The sequence below is a fragment of the Cervus canadensis genome, chromosome X, assembly GCF_019320065.1.
Source record: "Cervus canadensis isolate Bull #8, Minnesota chromosome X, ASM1932006v1, whole genome shotgun sequence".
Taxonomy (NCBI): domain Eukaryota; kingdom Metazoa; phylum Chordata; class Mammalia; order Artiodactyla; family Cervidae; genus Cervus; species Cervus canadensis.
In genome coordinates this window covers 8,950,094-8,970,181 of record NC_057419.1, presented here as the reverse complement: position 1 = coordinate 8,970,181, position 20,088 = coordinate 8,950,094, and the positions used below count along the sequence as shown (strand labels likewise).

General features: G+C 43.3%; 1 protein-coding gene across 6 annotated transcripts in view; it reads left to right on the top strand.

Moving 5' to 3' along the window:
- Window positions 1–20,088, top strand: part of NLGN4X (neuroligin 4 X-linked) — a 378,693-nt gene that overhangs the window by 209,900 nt on the left and 148,705 nt on the right. For 4 of the 6 annotated variants that reach the window (XM_043459618.1, XM_043459620.1, XM_043459621.1 and 1 more), the window contains one exon: window positions 10,745–10,897. The exons of 1 other annotated variant lie outside the window; for it this stretch is intronic. In XM_043459618.1, the coding sequence (XP_043315553.1) occupies window positions 10,745–10,897 (153 nt within the window). Of the gene's footprint in view, window positions 1–6,553; window positions 6,614–10,744; window positions 10,898–20,088 lie in introns of all 6 variants that reach the window. One more of the 6 variants, XM_043459623.1, reaches the window with a different exon arrangement.

Sequence of the window (20,088 nt, the reverse complement as noted above, 5' to 3'; positions counted from 1 at the left end):
CAGTTGACTCATAAAAATAGTGTCACAACTCTTCACTGAGAAGAGTGTGTTAAATCTGTGGTGCTGAGACAACTGGATAAGAGATGCACTTCATACCGTGTGCCAGCATTCATGGAAAAATAAATGAAAGGTGGACATTACAGGAAAACTTCAAACATCTAGGAAAAAACAAAATCTTCCGGGTTTTCGGTTAGGCAAGGATTTCTTAGATATCATATCTAAAGCCCAAGCTTTAAAAAAAAAAAAAAAAAAGACAATCGATAAGTTAGACTTCCTTGAAATTTAAAACTTTTGCACTTTAACAGAAGCTGATGCCATTTCGCTTTATTTTGGGAGTTCGCACTGATAGCTTAATGGTGAACAGTGTCAGATTCGTGATCTCCGAAGAAAAAGATTTCGGGACCCGGGAACAGGCTTGATCCCTCAAGAGCTTTTGTGTAGCAGAGTTTTATGATAACAGACAGCGACATCTTCTAACAGAGACATCAGAAGGGGGATGGAGAGTGCACCGCCTAGCTAGTCTTAGCAAGGGAGCTGTATACTTTTTCAACTGGTTGTTACAATTAATCGAAGGAATGTCTCAAGGTTGTAAAGGTCTTACCAGACCCACGCCTGTAATTTACATTTGAAGATGACAGAGTTAGAACTAACAATAGAAAGATCTTACCAGACCCACTCCCATAATATACATTTTAAGATAACAAGATTAACCAGAAGGTTTTCAGGAAGGAGAAACTGTCCTCAAGCAGGATACGTTTTTGTTGTATAATCCTTACTATAGAGTTTAAGCTGAGTTGTTTATGTAAATCATCAGTTCTGGGTTTAAAGGAAAAAAAAAATGTTTTATGTGACTAATACTAAGGAATGCAGAGAGGGAGGGGAAAAAGAAAGGCATTTGTCCTTTCCTGCTCCTTGAGAATTCCAGACCTCTCTCTCTTTTTTTGAGAGCCCCAGACCCCTCTCTCCTCCTTGGAGACCCTGGACATCTTATCAACCTGCCTAGGAATTGACTGTCTCAGCATCATGCCTTGCGTCTGTTCTGTCCAGTCTGTTTTGTTAGTGGTCCTTCCTCTGAGGGGTTTCCTTAAGGATGCTGGCTGAGCTGGCTCTTGAGTCTCGCCACCGCCTGCAGTCTTTTCTACGAGCTGTTTAGTGCCACATGGGTCTCTGCCCTGCAGCGCCATGCCTTGCACACGCTTCTGTTTTCCGTCAAATTGGCACGTGTCATCCGTGACCGTGACTTGCACGTTGGACGGCGAAGCGATAGGCTGTGTAGTCACTCCGATCTGCCTCTAACGGGGCTTTGGCCCATCCCATCGAGCCCTTGATGGGTGGCTCGCGTTGCCTTCCACCTAGGTTTCCAATGCTGTTCGTCCTCCTACATTTCAAATGAGACCTGACGGCTTTCCCTGGTGTCTTGGTTGTAAAGAATCCACCTGCCACTGCAGGACAAGCAGCTTCGATACCCCACACGCCTCCGAGCAGCTGAGCCCGTGAGACAGGAGTATTGCACCCACCCCCAAAAGCCTGTGCTGTTCTACAAGAGAAACCCACTTGAGCGTAGCCCTTGCAACAAGCAGCTAGGGAAAAGCCAGCACCAAAACCGAGACCCGGATCAGCCCAAAGTAAAAATACGTGCATACTTAAAAAAAGGCACCTTTGAGGAAACCCAAAGAGAAGCGGCAGATCAGAAGAAAAGATTTGCACGTTAACTTTCTAGTAAAAGACCTGTCTCTACAAAATGTAAAGGACTCTTACAAGAATGATGAGCCAAGACACCAATTTTTAAAAATGGGCAAAATATTTGCATCGATCAGCTAGTAAAGAGTCCGCCTGCAACGTGGGAGACCTGGGTTCGATCCCTGGGTCAGGAAGATCCCCTGGAGAAGGGAAAGGCTGCCCACTCCAGTATTCTGGCCTGGAGAAACCCATGGACTGTACAGTCTATGCGGTCACAAAGAGTTGGACACGACTGAGCAACTTGCACTTTAACTTTGCACATTCACCCACCAAAAAAGATTGTGCAGGAGAAGATGCTTGACACGATTAAGTCATTATCTAAATGCAAATTAAGACTGCAGTGAGGTACCACCTCACCCCCGCTAGGATGCCTACCATCAAACAGATAATAGCAGGTCTTGGTTAAGAGGTGGAGGATTTGGAACCCACATACACTGCTGATGGGAATATACCGTGATTCAGCTGATTTGGAAAACAATCTAGTTTTTAGACTGTTGAACGTGAATGAGTCCTGAGACGTAGCAGTTCCACTCCTCCATATCCACTTAAGAAAAATTAAAATATGCATCCATAAAAATATTGCATGTAAATGGTTCATGAGCTTCCCTAGTAGCTTAGGGGTTAAAAAAAAAAAAAACTGCCTGAACTGCCTGGTAATCCAAGAGGTGCAGGTTTGATCCGTGCGTTGGGAAGATCTTCTATAGCAGGAAATGGCAGCCCACTCTGGTATTCTTTCCTGGGGAATCCCATGGACAGAGGAGACTGGTAGACTACAGTCCGTGGTATTGCAAAGTGTTGGACGTGGCTTAGCAACTAAACCACCATCAGCAACTGTTCATAGCGGCGTAATTCAGACTGGCCACCGCGTGGAACCAGGACAAGCGGTAGTAGACTCTTACTCGTCCGTACGAACGAGGAATGAAACACTGCTGCACGTTGCCCCATGAATGGACTTTGAAAACCATACCGCAAGTGCACGAAGCCAGACAGAAAGGAATACATATTCTGTGAAAACACTTACAGGAAATGCACCAAAATGGCAAATCTCCACCATGCCATTCGTTGACTCAGAGAGACTGATGTTAGAAATATTGGATCCCTGCCGTGGACACAGGCAATCATTTTGGGGTGATGGAAATATCCTCAAATCAGATTACGCTGTGTGTAATAGGCTACTGTGTTCCGTAGCTCAGCTGTGTCCGATTTGTTCTGACATCTTGGACTGTGGCCCATTGGTCTCCTCTGTCCATGAGATTCCCCAGGCAACAACCCTGCAGTGGGTTGCCATTTCCTCCCTCAAAAGATCTTCCCGACCCACGGATCGAACCCACGTCTCCTGCATTGGCAGGTGGATTCTTTACAACTCGGGCCACCTGGTAAGCCAAGTGTATGTTGCTGGTTGAACAACTCCGTATATATGTACACACACACGCACGCAGACACAAATCCTTCAATTTGACACCTTGGTGAGTTGATTTTATGACTGAAAATTATACCTCTCTAGAGCCCTTACAAATCATACGTGGGTGATCAAAGGAATTTGCTGAAGCCTCGAAGACACTACCCTGGATTGCCACTTAATCAGTGATATAACTAGGTTGTGTGACTTCTAAAAATATTGCAAATCTTCAGAGCATTTTGCTCCCGCCCTGGTGGAAGGGGTGGGGATAGTTTCCTTCAATACTGCCTCTCATCCTTCCCCAGGGAAGAATTCCAGATTCCGGCAATTTCATGCACTGACGGGGGGCCTAAAGGCTTTGAGAACTGGAGCTTGGCATTTAACTCAGCCCAGACCTCGCAGAGCGGCCTCTGTGTGGGTTTCAGCCAGGCCAGGGGCTGTGCGCCTGAGGTTTCAGCTGTGGCTGGGAAGACAAAGGGGTCTTCACAAGAGGAAAATCCAGAAGAAGGCAGGGATATAAGGGCAGACTCCTGGGAAAGGCAGAGGGCAGGTGTGGGGTCCTACTTACAGACCTTTCTCATTGGCTGTGCTCAAGGGAGATAGTCAGACTTCACGAGGAACGTATTTTTCTGGGAAGGAATTGGTGGCGTCAGATAACACATTCGGTCCCTTAATCCATTCCACGTCTCTTGAAAGTGGAAGTTGCTCAGTCGTGTCCGACTCTTTGCGACCCCATGGACTATACAGTCTGAGGAATTCCTTAGGTCCGAATACTGGAGTGGGTTGCCATTCCCTTCTCCAGGGGATCCTCCCAGCCGAGGGATGGAACCCAGGTCTCCCACATTGCAGGAGGATTCTTTACCATCTGAGCCACCAGGGAAACCCACACCTTTATTTTTCTAGTGTCTTTTCTTTTTCAATGAAAGAGGTGATGTGTTTTTTAAAAAAAAAACTTAGAAGATCTTCAAAAAACTGAAATTTTGATCAGAAAGGATCAAAGGAATTTATTTCTAGCCTCCGCATAGACTATGTGTGTAAGAAAGGCATTTCTTAGACTTCTCTGGTGGTTCAGTCATTAGGACTGTGTTCTTCCACTGCAAGAGACACAGGTTCCATCTCAGGTTCAGGAACTAAGATTCTGTAAGTTGCATGGAGCAGTCAAAAAAGCAAGGTATTTCTTACAGTCTTCTTGACAACATGTAGCCATAAATTCAGCCCATGAGATAGCTTTGGAAGAAGTTTTATATGGATAAACTATGAACAGAACAATGCAGAAGACAATGGGGCTTCTTTGAAGAAGGTTGTTTATTTAAGTTTGTTTTAAGATCTTTCATTGCAGGGGAATTCTTGGACGTGAGTTGACTTCCATGTTAAGCTGATGGCTATAATAGGTTGACTCATCAGAGTCGTCAGTTCAGTCCCTCAGTTGTGTCCCGACTTTTTGCTTCTGAATATATTGCAGCACACCAGGCCTCCCTGTCCATCACCAACTCCCAGAGTTTACTCAGACTCATGTCCATTGAGTTGTTGATGCCATCCAACCATCTCATCCTCTGTCGTCCCCTTCCCCTCCTGCCTTCAATCTTTCCCAGCATCAGGGTCTTTCCCAATGAGTCAGTTCTTCGCTTCAGGTGGCCAAAGGACTGGAGTTTCAGCTTCAGCATCAGTCCTTCCAATGAACATTGCGAACATTCCCTAGAAAACTCCATTCTACCTTCACGTAGTTAAGGTGAAAACCTGCTCACAGGCTTGAGTTTCAAGGGGCCCCTGCTGTCCGCAGCTTTCCTCAGTGACTTTATGTGGTAGCTTGAAATTGTCTACAGTGGGGAGTATTTGAATCTCAAAAAATCAGCAAGCAGAAGGGGTCAGGTTTCCACCTTCCCTCCCAGTTCTGCTTGTTTAATCCATGTGATATGTCCAATACTCAACCGTTCTTGAAGGACGAAAACAGCAACTTCAGATCTTGCTTTCGAAACATGATGTTGTCCCCCTGAGTTTGGAACAACTGTAGCTGTTTTTTTAGATACACGTCTTGTGGGTGACAGTGACTAGGTATATCCAGGAAGGAACATAAAGGGCAAGTGTTAATGCCTCTGTTGTGTCCAGCTCTGGGCGACCCCATGGACTGTAGCCCACCAGCCTCCTCTGTCTATGGGATTCTCCAGGCAGAGACACTGGAGGGGGTTGCTATTCCCTTCTCCAGGGGATGTTCCCGACCCAGGGATCAAACCCAGGTCTCCCACACTGTGGGCAGGTTCTTTACCCTCCGAACCACCAGGGAAGCCAGGAAGGAAGGTAAAGACCACTTTTCACTGTTTGCCGCCATTCAAATCTTCCAGAACTAGCATATGCGTCCTAGTGGGCCAGGTCTGTCTGTAAAAAGAAGACAGTTGAGCGAATGGAATAATTCAGTGATATTCAATGTTTTAGCTTCTTGTGTCTTAAAAATATAGAAAGCAAAAAGGCACACTGCATATGGAGAGCTTTGTTTTGGGTTTTTGTTTGTTTTTGAGGGTTTTTTGGTGGCGTTAAGGGAACCTCTCTGTTCATTTTGCTGACAAGGAAATTTCAAGGTTGTTTATGTTTCATGTTGTCCAGGTAGGTGACTTTATTTATTTCTTACCTTTTTTTTTGTTTTTTAAACACATACCAATAACCCTCAAGCCATATTTAATAAGTATTCAAAACACAGAAAAACATGATGTATAGTGTCTTGTCTTGATTTCAGAAACGCTTGTTGAACGTGGTAGTTTACAGTAGACCAAAGGAATCAATAATGTGCACTGTTCTCTAACTACTAGTGACAAGTGAGCATTCTTGATTTAAATAAATTGTAGTGACTGATGTTTATCAGGAATGGTATGCTTTTTTTAAGTTCTTGTGCATGAAACTAATGTCAATTTTAAGATATTTTGATTCACTTTTCATGTTTACTATTTAATGTGTTGATTCTTATGGATAGAATTTCCTAAGCGCAGTATATCACTGACATTTCAAAAATGTATCTAGATTATTACGTGTTGAAATTAGAGGGTTATCTCATGTGCATTTCTTTTTAAAATTTGGGAAACCCTTTAAAAAATAATTTTCTTTTTTTTTTTTTTTACAACTCACATTACTTTTTTTTTTTTTTTTGCGGTAATATCATTTTAACCCTCAAACTGCATTTTCACTGGGTATCTAATTTTTTTGCAAGTAACATTTTGAATTTGTTCTTCTTGACATATTTATGTTTATATGCATTTTGCATCTCCCTATTTCATGTTTTTGAAATCAAATGTAACAGATTTCAGCTTCTTGTATGACTTTTTTTTCTTTTACTGCATAGTATCTCTCTTCTGAAATTTTTTGCAAACTTGTTGTTTTTGAATTCTCTTTTTTTTCCCTTTATTTTCCTTCTCAATATGACCCCAGGAGCCAACTCAAAGAAAAACGCTGATGATATAACCAGTAATGACCGTGGTGAAGATGAAGGTATTTTTTGTTTTTTACAAAGCTCGATCTTGATGCATGATTTTATATCTTTTTTTTTTTTTCTTTTTTCCATTTCAACCTGTTTTTCCTCCCCTTATCTGAAGAGAGTACACTTCTGTGTGCTTCCTTATTTTCTTCTTGTTTGGGGACTACTATCATTTTTAACCACAATGACTATGTAAACCCCCTGGAAGAATGTATATCCATGTTTCTCAATATGAAGTGAGTAAGAAAATACCATTTACAAGGAAGCTCACCATTTTCTTTATCCTAAGTTTTTCTTTTTTTTTTTTTTGGCTTGATCACAAGAAGATAAAGTGAAATTTTAAAACATGCATGTATGCGTTCTTTTCTTTCTTCCAAATGTTATTTTGTAATTTCATGTTGTATTTTGGGGCTTTGGTCTTGTTGGGTTCTTCTGTGGACACCAAAGACAGCCCAGTAGGACTTTTTTGGGTGGGGCTGGCATTTCCATTTTTGTTTGTTTTTACGATTGTTTCCCCCAAATGTACTGATTCCAAAATAGGGTTTTCAAAGCATCTTCTCTGGCTCACAGTAAAACACATGAAAAAGTGTCTTGAAGGGAATTTGTTGTTTCTCTCTGAAGTGCCTTTTGGAAGCTTTAAAGGAAAAAAAAAAGTAGAGGGTATAGCAAAGAATTGAAAAAAAAAAAGGCTGAAAAGCTAGATCTTTGCATCTCTTTTCACACCACGGCTGCTCTCAGAATTTTTTTTTTTTTTTCCCTCCTAAAAATGTTTAGTTGCTATGGAGAGTTTCTTTTTGAAGGCTCTCAAATTGTTGGACAGATTACCTACTAGAAGTAGAATGATTTTTTTTTTTAAAGATGGAAGATAACGCAGCATCTAAACCATTGTTAGCACGTGGTATCTTCTTCCTTCAGGGGAAAAAATGGTTTAGAAGAAAAGAAACAAAGAGCTTAAAATCCGCCTTTGCAGGCTTGGGCAGGTTGGGTCTGCATCTGTGTGTTTAGGAACTCTATCGTGTCTGACTCTGTAGCCTGCCAGGCTCCTCTGTCCATGGGATTTCCCAGGCAAGAATACTGGAGTGGGTTCCCATTTCCTTCTCCAGGGGACCCTCCCGACCCAGGGATCCAACCTCATGTATTCCATTGGCAGGAGGATTCTTTACTCCCCAAACTATCAAGAAAGCCCAAGGCAGACTGGTGTGGATTTACAACTATTTAACTTAAAGGGATGAGCGCCCTCAATGGTCCTGTGGTTCTCTAGCTGAAACACAATTTAAAGTGGACCCGAGACCCATCCTTGCTGGGAAGCAAAACTTCCCTCAAAGCGCCTTTTTATCACTTGCTTGGTTTTCCCACCCTCTTAGGCTTCTTTCATAAATCAGCGGGTCTCTTGAGAATAGCTCTCCCACAGTTGCGTTCTCACCCACTGTTCTCTCGATATGACTATTATTTAATATTTTGTGAACCCGCGTTCACAGCCTTCTCCTTGCTTTCAATATTCACCTTAGAAATTTCCTCTGATGCCTTTGGCCCCACGACAGCTGCCCCGAGTCATCAGCTACCCTGTCCTTGTCCGGCCCCAGACCACCTGTAATTTCATCCGTATCCCTACGTAACCAACCACAGGTGTAATTTGCATCTTGTACCCTTGTATCCTTTTACCGTCTTATTCCCTTTTTATCACTGGCATCTGTTTCCACAATCCCGCCAGCTACCTGTTATATTAAAACGCTTTCACCTTTTCCTTAAATACCAAGAAACTGTTATTTTTTTCTTTTTCCCCTAACGTTGAATGAATATGACATCTGATTATTCCTTCCCGAAGCTCACAAGAACCTTCTTCTGTGTGTCTCGGAAGGTAATAGCCTACGTTAACCTAACGTATTTATTTGTTTATTTTTCTGAGGGGACCCCTTAAAGCAGTCTGAAAAATGTCAACTTTTTTTCTTTCCCGTAATGCAGCCAAGAAGGGTAACATAAATAAGAATTCAAACAGCAAATCAGTATCCAGAGACACTTGTGGATGGTGTAAATGATCACACCGTATACGGACGGTGATTGATTAAAGAGTTCCACATCGCATATGATGAGTGAGGGCCTCCCAGGGGGCTACATGGTGAAGAATATGCCTGCCATTGCAGGAGATGAAGGTTCCATCCCTGGGTCGGGAAGGTCCCCTGGAGGAGGGCATGGCAACCCACTCCAGTATCCTTGCCTGGAGAATCCCATGGACAGAGGAGCCTGGTGGGCTACGGTCCATGGGGTCGCAAAGAGTCAGACACGGCTGAGCACTATTGACTGAAAGATTCAGAAAGGATTTTTACTTTCTGCTTAAAGTTTACATGAGAAAATAGTATTCTTTTGTTGTGGGTTAAGTATCTACAGACAGATGGGCAGCTTGACACTTTTTCCTGTACTTGACTGTGACCACAGGGTTCTTTGGCCTCCTGGAGGGTGTCTGGTAGCATCCAGGAGGCTGTTTTCAGATGGTGCTCATAATTCATTTTATGAGCAGCCTCCATCCACCTGTCGGTTTATTTCCTTGAAATTCATTCCTGATCATTCAAACATGTCTCCATAAATTAGGCTTGAAAAAAAAAAAAAGAAAATACACGTACCTGGATATGTTTGCTTTTTTCTGCATAACATGCATCCGTCACAGGCTCAGTCATGTCCGACTTGCTGCGACCCCATGGACGGTAGACCTTCCAGGCTTCTCTATCCATGGGATTCTCCAGGCAAGAATACTGGAGTGGGTTGCTATTTGATAACATGCAGGTATTTAAATGACAAACCTGTGTATGTTTATACATACAGAAGTTCCCAGAAAGAATTACAATCGAGGCCAGGATTCTTAAATGCTACATTTAAGTTCAAGGGACGGTGAACACCAAAGAAGTTATTTGATCACAACTTTTGAGAAAGCAGACATATGCTGTCCAAATTTCTCTTGTCACAGACCATTGCAAAGGAGGCTTTTCACATCGCTGTTAAGGAAATGACGAGTAAGGATACTCTGGTTTCAGATCACAACGGGAATTTTTATTCCATGTGGAAATGAGCAGGGTTGCAACCATTTCACCTTGAGGTTGCAGTCTTGTGCCATCTTATTTCAGCTCACGTCTCTTTCACTTTTTTTTTGTCACTTGAGTTAGCATCTTGTTGCAAACAGTCATTTAGAGAAAAGACACTTGCTTGGGCACCTTTCTTTGTTTTTCCATGTTTCTGTTCTGTTGATCATTTTTAACCATTTTTTCTTCTTGTCATAATGTATGGAGAGCTTGAAGTTTCACTACAAGTATCATGTTCTCATTGTTAGGTCGAAAGTGAATCTCTAAGCTCACTTTTGACCGAAGAGGGCAGTTACGGCAAAAAGTGATAATTTTGAAGCTGACTTTGCGCTAACTTAGATAATTAAAATATATGTTTTAGTAGATACTATGTATGTGTGTTAGTCACTCTTTGGTGTCTGGACTCTTTGTGAGTCCATGGATTGTCGCCCACCAGGCTCCTCTGTCCATGGGATTCTCCAGGCAAGAGTACTGGAGTGGGTTGCCATGCCCTCCTCCACGGGATCTTGACAACTTGGGGATAAAACCCGGGTCTCCTGCATTGCAGACAAATTCTTTACCACTAACAGACGTCATGGGCTTCTTCAAAGCATGTCCCCTTCTAGGGTTTGATTACTATCTAGGGGAGAAGTGATTCATTTGTCTCACTGGTTAAATCTGTAGTTTCATAGGTACATATGGAATAGGTACCCACGCATACAAATTCATTCCAATGTCCGCATCATTTCTTTGCGTAGAAAATATAACAGCATCGACCTTTACCCTGAAGCCCTCTTAAGTGTTGTTCAGTCGCTCAGTCGTGTCCGACTCTTTGCGACGCCGTGGACTGCAGCTTGCCAGGCTTCCCTGTCCTTCCGCACCTCCCAGAGTTTGCTCAGATTCATGTCCGTCGAGTCCATGATGCCATCTGACCATCTTAACCGAGGTATCCCTAATTCAAGAAAGGGCCATGCGATGGATTCCCACCCCAAACTAGGGAAAGTCACTCAACGTCTTTCAGTTAAGTCTCGGTTAATCAGTGTGATTTTTTTTTTTTTTTCTTTTTTTCTTCCCTTACTTGGCTCTTTCTTGCAGACATCCATGATCAGAACAGCAAGAAGCCGGTGATGGTGTACATCCACGGCGGGTCCTACATGGAGGGCACAGGCAACATGATCGACGGCAGCATCCTGGCCAGCTACGGCAACGTCATCGTCATCACCATCAACTACCGCCTGGGCATCCTGGGTGAGTGAGTGACTGTGGAGGTCGAGCAAGGTCTGCTTCTTGTTCTGTCGGGGGGTGGGGGGCTCGTTGCTTCCACTCATGTTATTGCAGTTCCTATGAATTTCTGCTGCAAACCTCACTTCATGCTCCAAGGTGAATCTGTTCCGTAACTTTCACGTGGGACCGTCAGTTTTCTTTGTATCATGCTGTGATACATTTGTTCCCTAACTTTCACATTTCTTTTTTGTTCGTTTCTGTTAACTTTTCACATTTTCATCCAGAGACTTCACTCCCTCGGACCCTCCTCGACCATCAGCACACGGGAGTCCGTGACAAAATTGTTTTGTGGGGTTTGTTGCTTCCACGGACGTTACTCCAATGCCTAGGAATTTTGTGCTACAAAACTCACTTCATGCTTCAAGATACATTCCTTCCGTGACTTTCAAGTAGCACCAATCATTTTCCTTTCGTTTAATTTTCACGTTTTCGTCCAGTGGTTTCGTTTCCTTGAACCCTCCTCTAACCCAATCAGCCTCCTGGGCCATCGAATGAACTTGGGATGTCAGGCAAAGCGCTTTTCTTTCTCTGGGCTTGGCTGACATAAGCTTGTCGAGTGAACGCAGTTGGGTGCTGTCTGATAAAGCGTTTGGTAACAGGTGATAACTCGGTAAGGTGGACAATGGACCATATATATGACCTTTTGTGATTTTGTGGCTGTGTTGATCATGAGCTGGAAACTCTTTCACTTACTCTCTTAATGGATATTCTGTATCTAATGGATCTTGAAGGGGAGAGGCGGTAGGTGGCCACATGACTGTTGCATTCTGCTGGGATGAAATACTCTTATGTGAATTTTGTAACTTGATGATTTTACATTTTGTGTAAATTTTGCGATTTACTGTGAGAAGACCTTGAATAAGAGCATCGGAATTCAAGAGCAGCAGTCTGTTGTTTTGGTTTTAAATTCATTTTCACCAACAGTATGGTTGCAAGAAAAAAAAAATAGCATTTTGATGGTAATATTTTGAGGCTTATCTTCTGTGGTTTTGCCTGTTCTTGGTCAGTTCATGAATAATATCCATGGTTTATGTAACCGCATTTATTTTCCAGGCAAAAATGCATTCAGGGGGCTTTGCTGGTGGTCTAGTGGTTGAAACTCTGAGCTTCCAGTGCAAGGGGTACGCGTTCAATGCATGGTCAGGGAACTAAGATTCTGCAAGCCTCGTAGCAAGGCAGAGGAAAAAAAAATGCATTGAGATGGTGCAGAAAATTGAATTTGTAACAGTGTGGCCCTGAGAATGAAATCTGTGTGTCATAGGATGGTTATGGTAAAAAACAAACAAACAAACAAACAAAAACTGGACTTATGGAATTGTGTCAAACAACAAAACATCAAAAATGTTTTCTCCAGATACACAAGTATCACCAAGAATATTTTATTTTCAACTTGATTTTTGAATTTTCTTGTGAGTGTTTCATTTCATTCACCAGTAAAACATTCACGTATAGAAGACCCCAGGGAAGTGGGACAGCTGCTGAAGTGACTTTCTAATTGAAAAATGCAAGATGTCTGCACACTTGTCCCTTTTGGAACATCCATAGAGGACTTGAAATTTCAGGTTTTTAAAATGGAAACAGCGACGGGCGTTATTTATTTATCGTATTGTCTTGGACTCCAAAATCACTGCAGATGGTGACTGCCGCTGTGAAATTAAAAGACACGTGTTCCTTGGAAGAAGAGCTATGACCAAACTAGTCAGCATATTAGAAAGCAGAGACATTACTTTGCCAACAAAGGTCCATCTAGTCAAAGGTATTTAGATTTCTCCAACAGTCATGTATGGATGTGAAAGTTGGACCATAAAGAAGGGTGGGCACCAAAGAACTGATGCTTTTGAACTGTGGTGTTGGAGAAGACTCTTGAGAGTCCATTGGACTGCAAGGAGATCCAACCAGTCTCCTAAAGGAGATCAGTCCTGGGTGTTCATTGGAAGGACTGATGCGGAAGCTGAAACTCCAATCCTTTGGCCACCTGATTGGAAGAGCTGACTCACTGGGAAAGACTAAGGGTGGGAGGAGAAGTGGGCGACAGAGGATGAGATGGTAGACAGCATCACTTAGCGTCTAGAGCCTTCTCGTTTCGTGATTTTTATTTCCCTTTCTTTTCTCACATGGGTGCTCCGAGCCAAATCTTCCGAGTCATTTCCGTTCATTTCGAAGACCGTGGATCGCATGCCCCTCTGAGTATTTTTTTGCTTGTTTGTTTCAGAATCCTCTGGGGAGTTGCCTTGGCTACTGGTGTTTGAGACAGGAAGTGGTGTCCCGTGATCTCTCACAAAAGGTCCATTCTCAGGACGAGGTGGGCAGAGGAAGCCGGGGACCACAGCATGCCCCCTGGCAGCGCTTTCAAAGAGCGTAGTGTGGGGGTCTCTATGGAGCGTCACCAGCTCCTGCTGCCGCTGGTTTTGGGCAAGCTGTCGCTTTGCAGGAGTAGCAAAACGTTGTCTTGCCCGATCGCCGTGGCGCTGATGCGGCTTAAAAGGTTAGATTTCAAGAGGAATCGTCGCATCTCCCCTCTTTAACGCCCAGCTGGTATTAAGCAGGCTTTACACGGTGATCTCTTAGCTGTTTGGCCCGTTTTTTTTTTTTTTTTGAATCTGGAACAATTTTGTGGGAATTGCACACACCTTCTTTTCTTTTTCTTTTTTCCCCTTTTTTTAAAAAAGAAAGAAAAAAAAAGCTCCCTTTTCTAACTTTCCTCATTTGAACCATTTTAAGTTTACCTTCTGCTGCTGAGAGTCAGAAGAAACAAATCTTGGGGAGGGCAACCGAGAAGCTGCAAGAGTCCCGGCAAGGAAATGAAAGAAGCAATTTAGCATCCCCGAGACAGTCTATTTACATTCCGCGAGTGAGTTCGTGTGAAGCCCAATACCACAGACCCCCCTTTATCTGAAGGTGCGAAAGTGGGCCAGCTCGGCTGCTTGTGCAGGGCGATAGATTTCATTCAAGCGTGACTTGGTCAATCTTTCTCAGACCTCTTGCGTGGAAAACCGGGAGGTGGTCGTTGACTTCTTTGCTTGCAAGGAAAATTGCTATTATCATTCTCTGAAAATATTTTGAACCATTGGCATGCAGGGTTTTTTTCTTTCTTTAATGACTCAATGAAATGGTACAACATGCGCTGTGGTGATCATCTGTATTAGTGCTTTTGACAGGTGTGGATTTTTTTTTTTTACACCAAAACGTAGAAATCATCATTTGAACTTTTTTTTTTTTCTAAGAGTCATACATGCCAAAATGCTGTTTTTCTGCCTAAGATTGTTTGAGATTATTCAGTTCAGTTCAGTTGCTCAGTCATGTCCGACTCTTTGTGACCTCGTGGACTGCAGCACGCCAGGCTTCCCTGTCCATCACCAGCTCCCGGAGTTTACCCAAACTCATGTCCATGGACTCGGTGACGCCATCCAACCATCTCATCCTCTGTCGTCCCCTTCTCCTCCTGCCCTCAATCTTTCCCAGCATCAGGGTCTTTTCCAGTGAGTCAGCTCTTCACATCAGGTGGCCAAAGTATTGGAGTTTTAGCATCAGTCCTTCCAATGAATAGTCATGGTTGATTTCCTTTAGAATGGACTGCTTGGATCTCCTTGCAGTCCAAGGGACTCTCAAGAGTATTCTCCAACACTACAGTTCAAAAGCATCAATTCTTCGGTGCTCAGCTTTCTTTATAGAAAGAATATATATACCTTACTTTTTTTTTTTCAGAGTAACAAATGCTGTTTTGCTAGCCCCAAAGAGAAATTTTGAAAAAGGAATGATGATCAGAAGGAACGCAGCATAGTGGCACGGGATAAAAATGAAGTGGGACTTTGTCTGCGTTGGTTGTCTGTGATGTGACATTGAGCACAGCCAGCTAACATTTTCTGAATCTCTGTGAAAGGTGGTTCTGCTCTCTCCCTTGGGTGGTTATTGTGCATATACCATACAACCATGCAGTGGGTTTGTGTACCTGAGGTTTCATAGCCCAGGAATTGTTTGCTGTTGTTTAGCCGCTTGATTGACTCTCTGCGACCCCATGGACTGCAGCACACCAGGCTTCCTTGTCCTTCACCATCTCCCAGAGTTTGGTCAAAGTCATGTCCACTGAGTTGGTGATTCTAGTGACCCTTAAGTCCAGTCACTGAATAATTTCCAGTGTTAATAATAAACTTGGACATCTTATTAACATCACTGTTGAGCCACTGGAGGAAAAAAAAAAACAAACCCGCAACTAGCCAAAAACGTAATGTAGTATCTATCCAATACCACCTAAATTTCCATTTATCATTCTTTTGAAAAACAAGGATAAGGCACTTGTAATGGGAGATAAATGAGATGATCCCCACACTTGGTTTTCAAACAATGAATTTTTTCTTTCATCAGAACTGCCTCACGCAAACCTTTCTTAGCTAGTGTGCACCTAATTTATTGTCTAATCCGAGCACCTAATTTATTACCTAATCTAGGACTCCTTGGGAAATGTTAATAATGCTGCTGGGCTTACAGTGTATTTTTATATTCCTGAAAGCAGGTCCTTGATTGCTGATGCAATTTCCTTAAAATCACTACTGATGATTCACCGTGATGCATGCTCATGTGATATGGGCTCCAGCCATGATGTTGGAAAAAGCCAGGCTCTTGTTGCAATAGATCTAAGGCTTGCTCCACCCATCCAGTGTCTAACCTCTGAAGCCCATTTAGTTGCATTCTTACCGTCTTTGACCCGTACATGGAAATAAGACCGTTGACCCAAAGAATGACCTCATCAGATTTCTCACCTGACAACTATCTTATGGTCCGATGAAATGTCACCCATATGGTTTTATATAACTGCCTCTTTTCAAGGATTCACAGAACATCAGAAACACCTGCTCACTTTTCATGTGCAGACAAGCAATTTCCATCTGGGCTACTCACTCGTTTCCTTCTATTAGAACATGCCGGATATTTCTCTGCTGAGAAATGTCAGTTTCCTATTTAGCTGGTACGTACATTTCTCTTTCACTTGAGAGAGTTGAAGACGTCATCTCCTGTTTGTTTGGTACTTCGACCATTTCCCCCCTATAAATCTTTGTTCTTTATTCAACTATCTCTTTTCCTGCAGATTTTCTTTTGGGTTTCTCATGGAAGACATCTTCCTCATCAGGTCAAAAGTTTGTGTGTGTGTATGCATGCATACCCACGCATGCTCTGTTGCTAAGTCAAGTCCAAATCTTTGTAGTTCCATGGATTGTAGCCCTCCAGGCTCCTCTGTCCATGGAATTTTTCAGGAAAGACTAACTGGACTGGGGGAAAAAAAAAAGAATACTGGGGTAGGTTGCCACTTGCTACTCCAGGATATCTTCCTAACCCAGTGATCTCTTTACCCAGTGATTATCTTGTGTCTCCTGCATTAGCAGATGAATTCTTTTCCCCCACTGCCCCCTGGAAAGCCCCAAAAGTTCATCAACATATCTATAAAGGAAAAAAAAAAAAAAAAACACCATCTCTCCCTTCTGGGATCTTCATGCTTCCCTCCCAAGTCCACTCTCTTCTCTCACCTGTCAGATTCCCTCTGGTTAGATTTCCACCTTGAAAAACTTGCCTTCTCATCCTCAAGAAAGTCTTTACGAGTCAGTGATGGGAGAAGCTAAATGGATAGAGGGAATATGAGGTATTGCCCTGAGGGGAAAGACAACCAAAAGTGAAGTACATCAGGTTTCAGAAAACGGGGAGTGTCCAGACACTTTATGTAAGACCACTCACAACTCCCGATGCTGGGCAAGACCAAAGGCAGGAGGAGAAGAGGGTGACAGAGGATGAGGCGGTTGGATAGCATCACCGACTTGATGGACCTGTGTTTGAGCAAGGTCCGGGAGTTGGTGATGGACAGGGAGGCCGGGCGTGCTGCAGTCGTGGGGTCGCAAAGAGTCGGACACGACTGAGCGACTGAACTAAAGCAAGTCACAACCCCGAAGCCAGACGAGGATGAAAAGATGGAAGCCCTCAGAGTAAGACCCTCCGTGGTGGGTGTGTGTTGGGCTGATTGGCCAGTCTGCAAAGAGGCTTCCAGACTGGGTGTCTCCAGGGGTCACTGATGTCTTTCTAGATGGAGTGGGGGGTGGAGGAAGGTGTATCCACCAGAGTCTAGAGGACACAGTTATATAGGATGGACATGCTGCACCAGGGTAGAAGGTCAAGCTTCCTTGATCCAGTCAAAGCGCTCAGTCACCCCGTTTACTTTAACTCATCATGACTCCTCGTGCTGTAGGCTCCTCCGTCCCTGGGATTTCCCAGGCAAGAATACTGGAAAGAAAGGGGAAGTGTTAGTCGCTTGGTCGTGTCCCGTTCTTTGTGACCCCCATGGGCGGTAGCCCGCCAGGCTCCTCTGTCCAAGGGATTCTCCAGGCAGGAATACCGGAGTGGGTTGCCATGCCCTCCTCCAGGGGATCTTCCCAACACAGGGATCAAACTCACGTCTGTTTCGTCTCCTCCATTGGCGGGTGGGTTCTTTACACTGCGCTGTCTGTCAAGCCCTCCCTGATCCAAAGGGTATGCAATTCAGGAAAAAAAGCAAGATGCTTACCCCTTCCCTCTGCCAAACAGAAGGTCTTTCATCATCTTCATCAGTAGCTCTGTGTACTTTTAATACTCACTGGGAAACTGTCGTCTGTTTTCCATTGTTGCTGGTGTGTTGATTAAGTACCAGGACCTTGGACAAAAAGCAGGTTTCATGTCAATGATCATTGACTTAGGTTTTCCTCTTCTGCCTCCTGGTGGCTGAAAATGCCCACTGCATTCATTGATTTGTCCCGCACATAAGGAGGAGGTTAGGTTGAGGGTGAATGCTCTGTTTCTGGGATTTTTAGAAGCACGTGAGGAGGGTAGATAGGGAAACCTCTAGGGTGGGATAAAGAACCTGTCATGAGATAGATGTTGCTTCAGTTCAGTCACTCAGGCGTGTCTGACTCTTTGTGACCCCATGGACTGCACCACGCCAGGCCTCCCTGTCCATCACCAGCTCCCGGAGCTTGCTCAAACTCATGTCCATCAAGTCCGTGATGTCACAGAGAAAAGTAAAACTCTGCAGCAGATAAAGGCAGTGAGGGGTTGGCAATGAATTTGAGGGGTGATGAGAAGCTACAGTAGAAAAAACTTTTTTGTTCAATCTCAAATGCACAAAATTATTGATTATGTTATCATGGAGAATTTCCTCCAACTCTTGATGAATGATTCAGAATTTCTTCAAAGAAGCTGCCTTGTTACTTTTGCATGCATAGTCTCTTTTGGAAATCACAGCGTTCAGCCATGCTTGGTAGAAGACTATTCTAAAAGCACATGTTGGGACTTCCCTGACTGTCCAGCGGTTTGGAATCCACCTTCCGATTTAGGGGACACAGGTTCAATCCCTGGTCCAGGAACTGAGATCCTACATGCCATGGGGCAACTAAAGCCTCTCACGCCTCAACAAAAGATCCCACAGTCTGCAACTAAGACTCGACTCAGCCAAAATTAAATACATAAATTCATTAATTACTTTAAACAGCACATGTATGTGTTTAGTCACTCAGTCATGTCCAACTCTTTGCAACCCGGTAAATTGCAGCCCTCCAGGCTCCTCTGTCCATGGGAATTCTCCAGACAAGAATGCTGGAGTGGGTTGCCATCCCCTCCTCCAGGGGATCTTCACAACCCCGGGATCGAACCCAGATCTCCCACATTGCAGGCGGATTCTTTACCATCTGAGCCACCACGGAAGCCCATACGTTGCAGTTAACTGATTTTAGGGTGTCACGTGAACTTTTGCTAATTTGCTCACCCAGGGCCTCCGTTAAACAGTGCTCTTTTTCTTGGATGTTTCTTGGACGTTTGCCTCGCAAACAGAGTCTCCGATGATGACTCATTCTAAAAGAAAGAAACCAGTTTCTCTGACGTGTGCACTTTCTTCCTTTTGGTTTGCACACAGTAGAAGAAGGACTGATCGATTTTCATTCATTAAAGTGTGGTTTCTGTCCTCATGGGGATAAACACACACAAACATCATTCTAAATGAAAGGAAACGTGTGAGACTTTGCTAGTGGTCCAGTGTTTAAGACTCTGCTCCCAGATGGAGCAGGGGTTCACCAATTTAGTTTCCTCATTGAGGAACGAAGATTCTGTATGCTGCACAGCCAAAAAAATTTAAAAAAATAATGTTTTGAGTCATGATTTAAAAAAAAAAGAAGGGAAGAAAAGAAAGATGTGGTTGGTATTTGAGTTGGGGTAGAAGATGGTGTAGTGTGAGAAAAAAACTGGTGAGGTCCCAGGAGTAGCATTGAATTTGAGAGCCTCCAACATTAGCTTGATTGGGGTGAGCCGGAAATTCAGTTTCGGGCAATGATTCCATCGGAGAAATGATTTTTAAGCAACACCTGTAAGAGAAATACCTGCTTTCTTCCTGCGTATCTTTTCTTCCTCTCTCAGATGTATTTAAAGAATTAGTCCTTAGTCCTAAGCAGATCGTTGAAAAATCTCTAAAAGGCAATTGGAGTGTGACCTTGAAGGACTCTTGAGGCTGAAACACTCCAAGACTGTACACATTCTGGCCTGTGGGCCATTTTTCTTTCTCCTTTTCCCCCTCACACATTGGACTTTCGATCATGGCCTTTATGAAAATAAATCCTTGAGGACACCAGGATCAGAGAGAATACCTTTTTCTAGTTTTGGATGTGTACCATTTTTAAAGTCTTTATTGACTTCTGTTACCTTATTGCTTCTGTTTTATATTTTGCTTATTTGGCCCCGAGGCATCTTAGCTTAGTGGGATCTTAGCTTTCTGACCAGGGGATTGAACTCTCATCCCAGGCAGTGAAAAGTGAAGTCTTAACCTCTGGACCTCCAGGGACGTCATCAAAGAGATTATTTTAAGGGTTAAAATGTAACCCAGAAATGGCAGATACACTGTGCATTTTAAAATGTAAGTTATATTTTTTAAAAAATTTCAATCCATATTTATTGGTTGTTGTTGTTTTTTTTTTTTACACAGCATTATAGAAAAATCAAAGGCTGTGCCTTCAAAGTGTATACAGACATGTACTCACATAGAAAATTAACATGAAACAGTGTGGCTTGAAGAGATACTCCAAATTGCCAGTCATCAGAGACATGCAAATCAAAACTACAACGAGGTACCACTTCACACCAGTCAGAATGGCCAT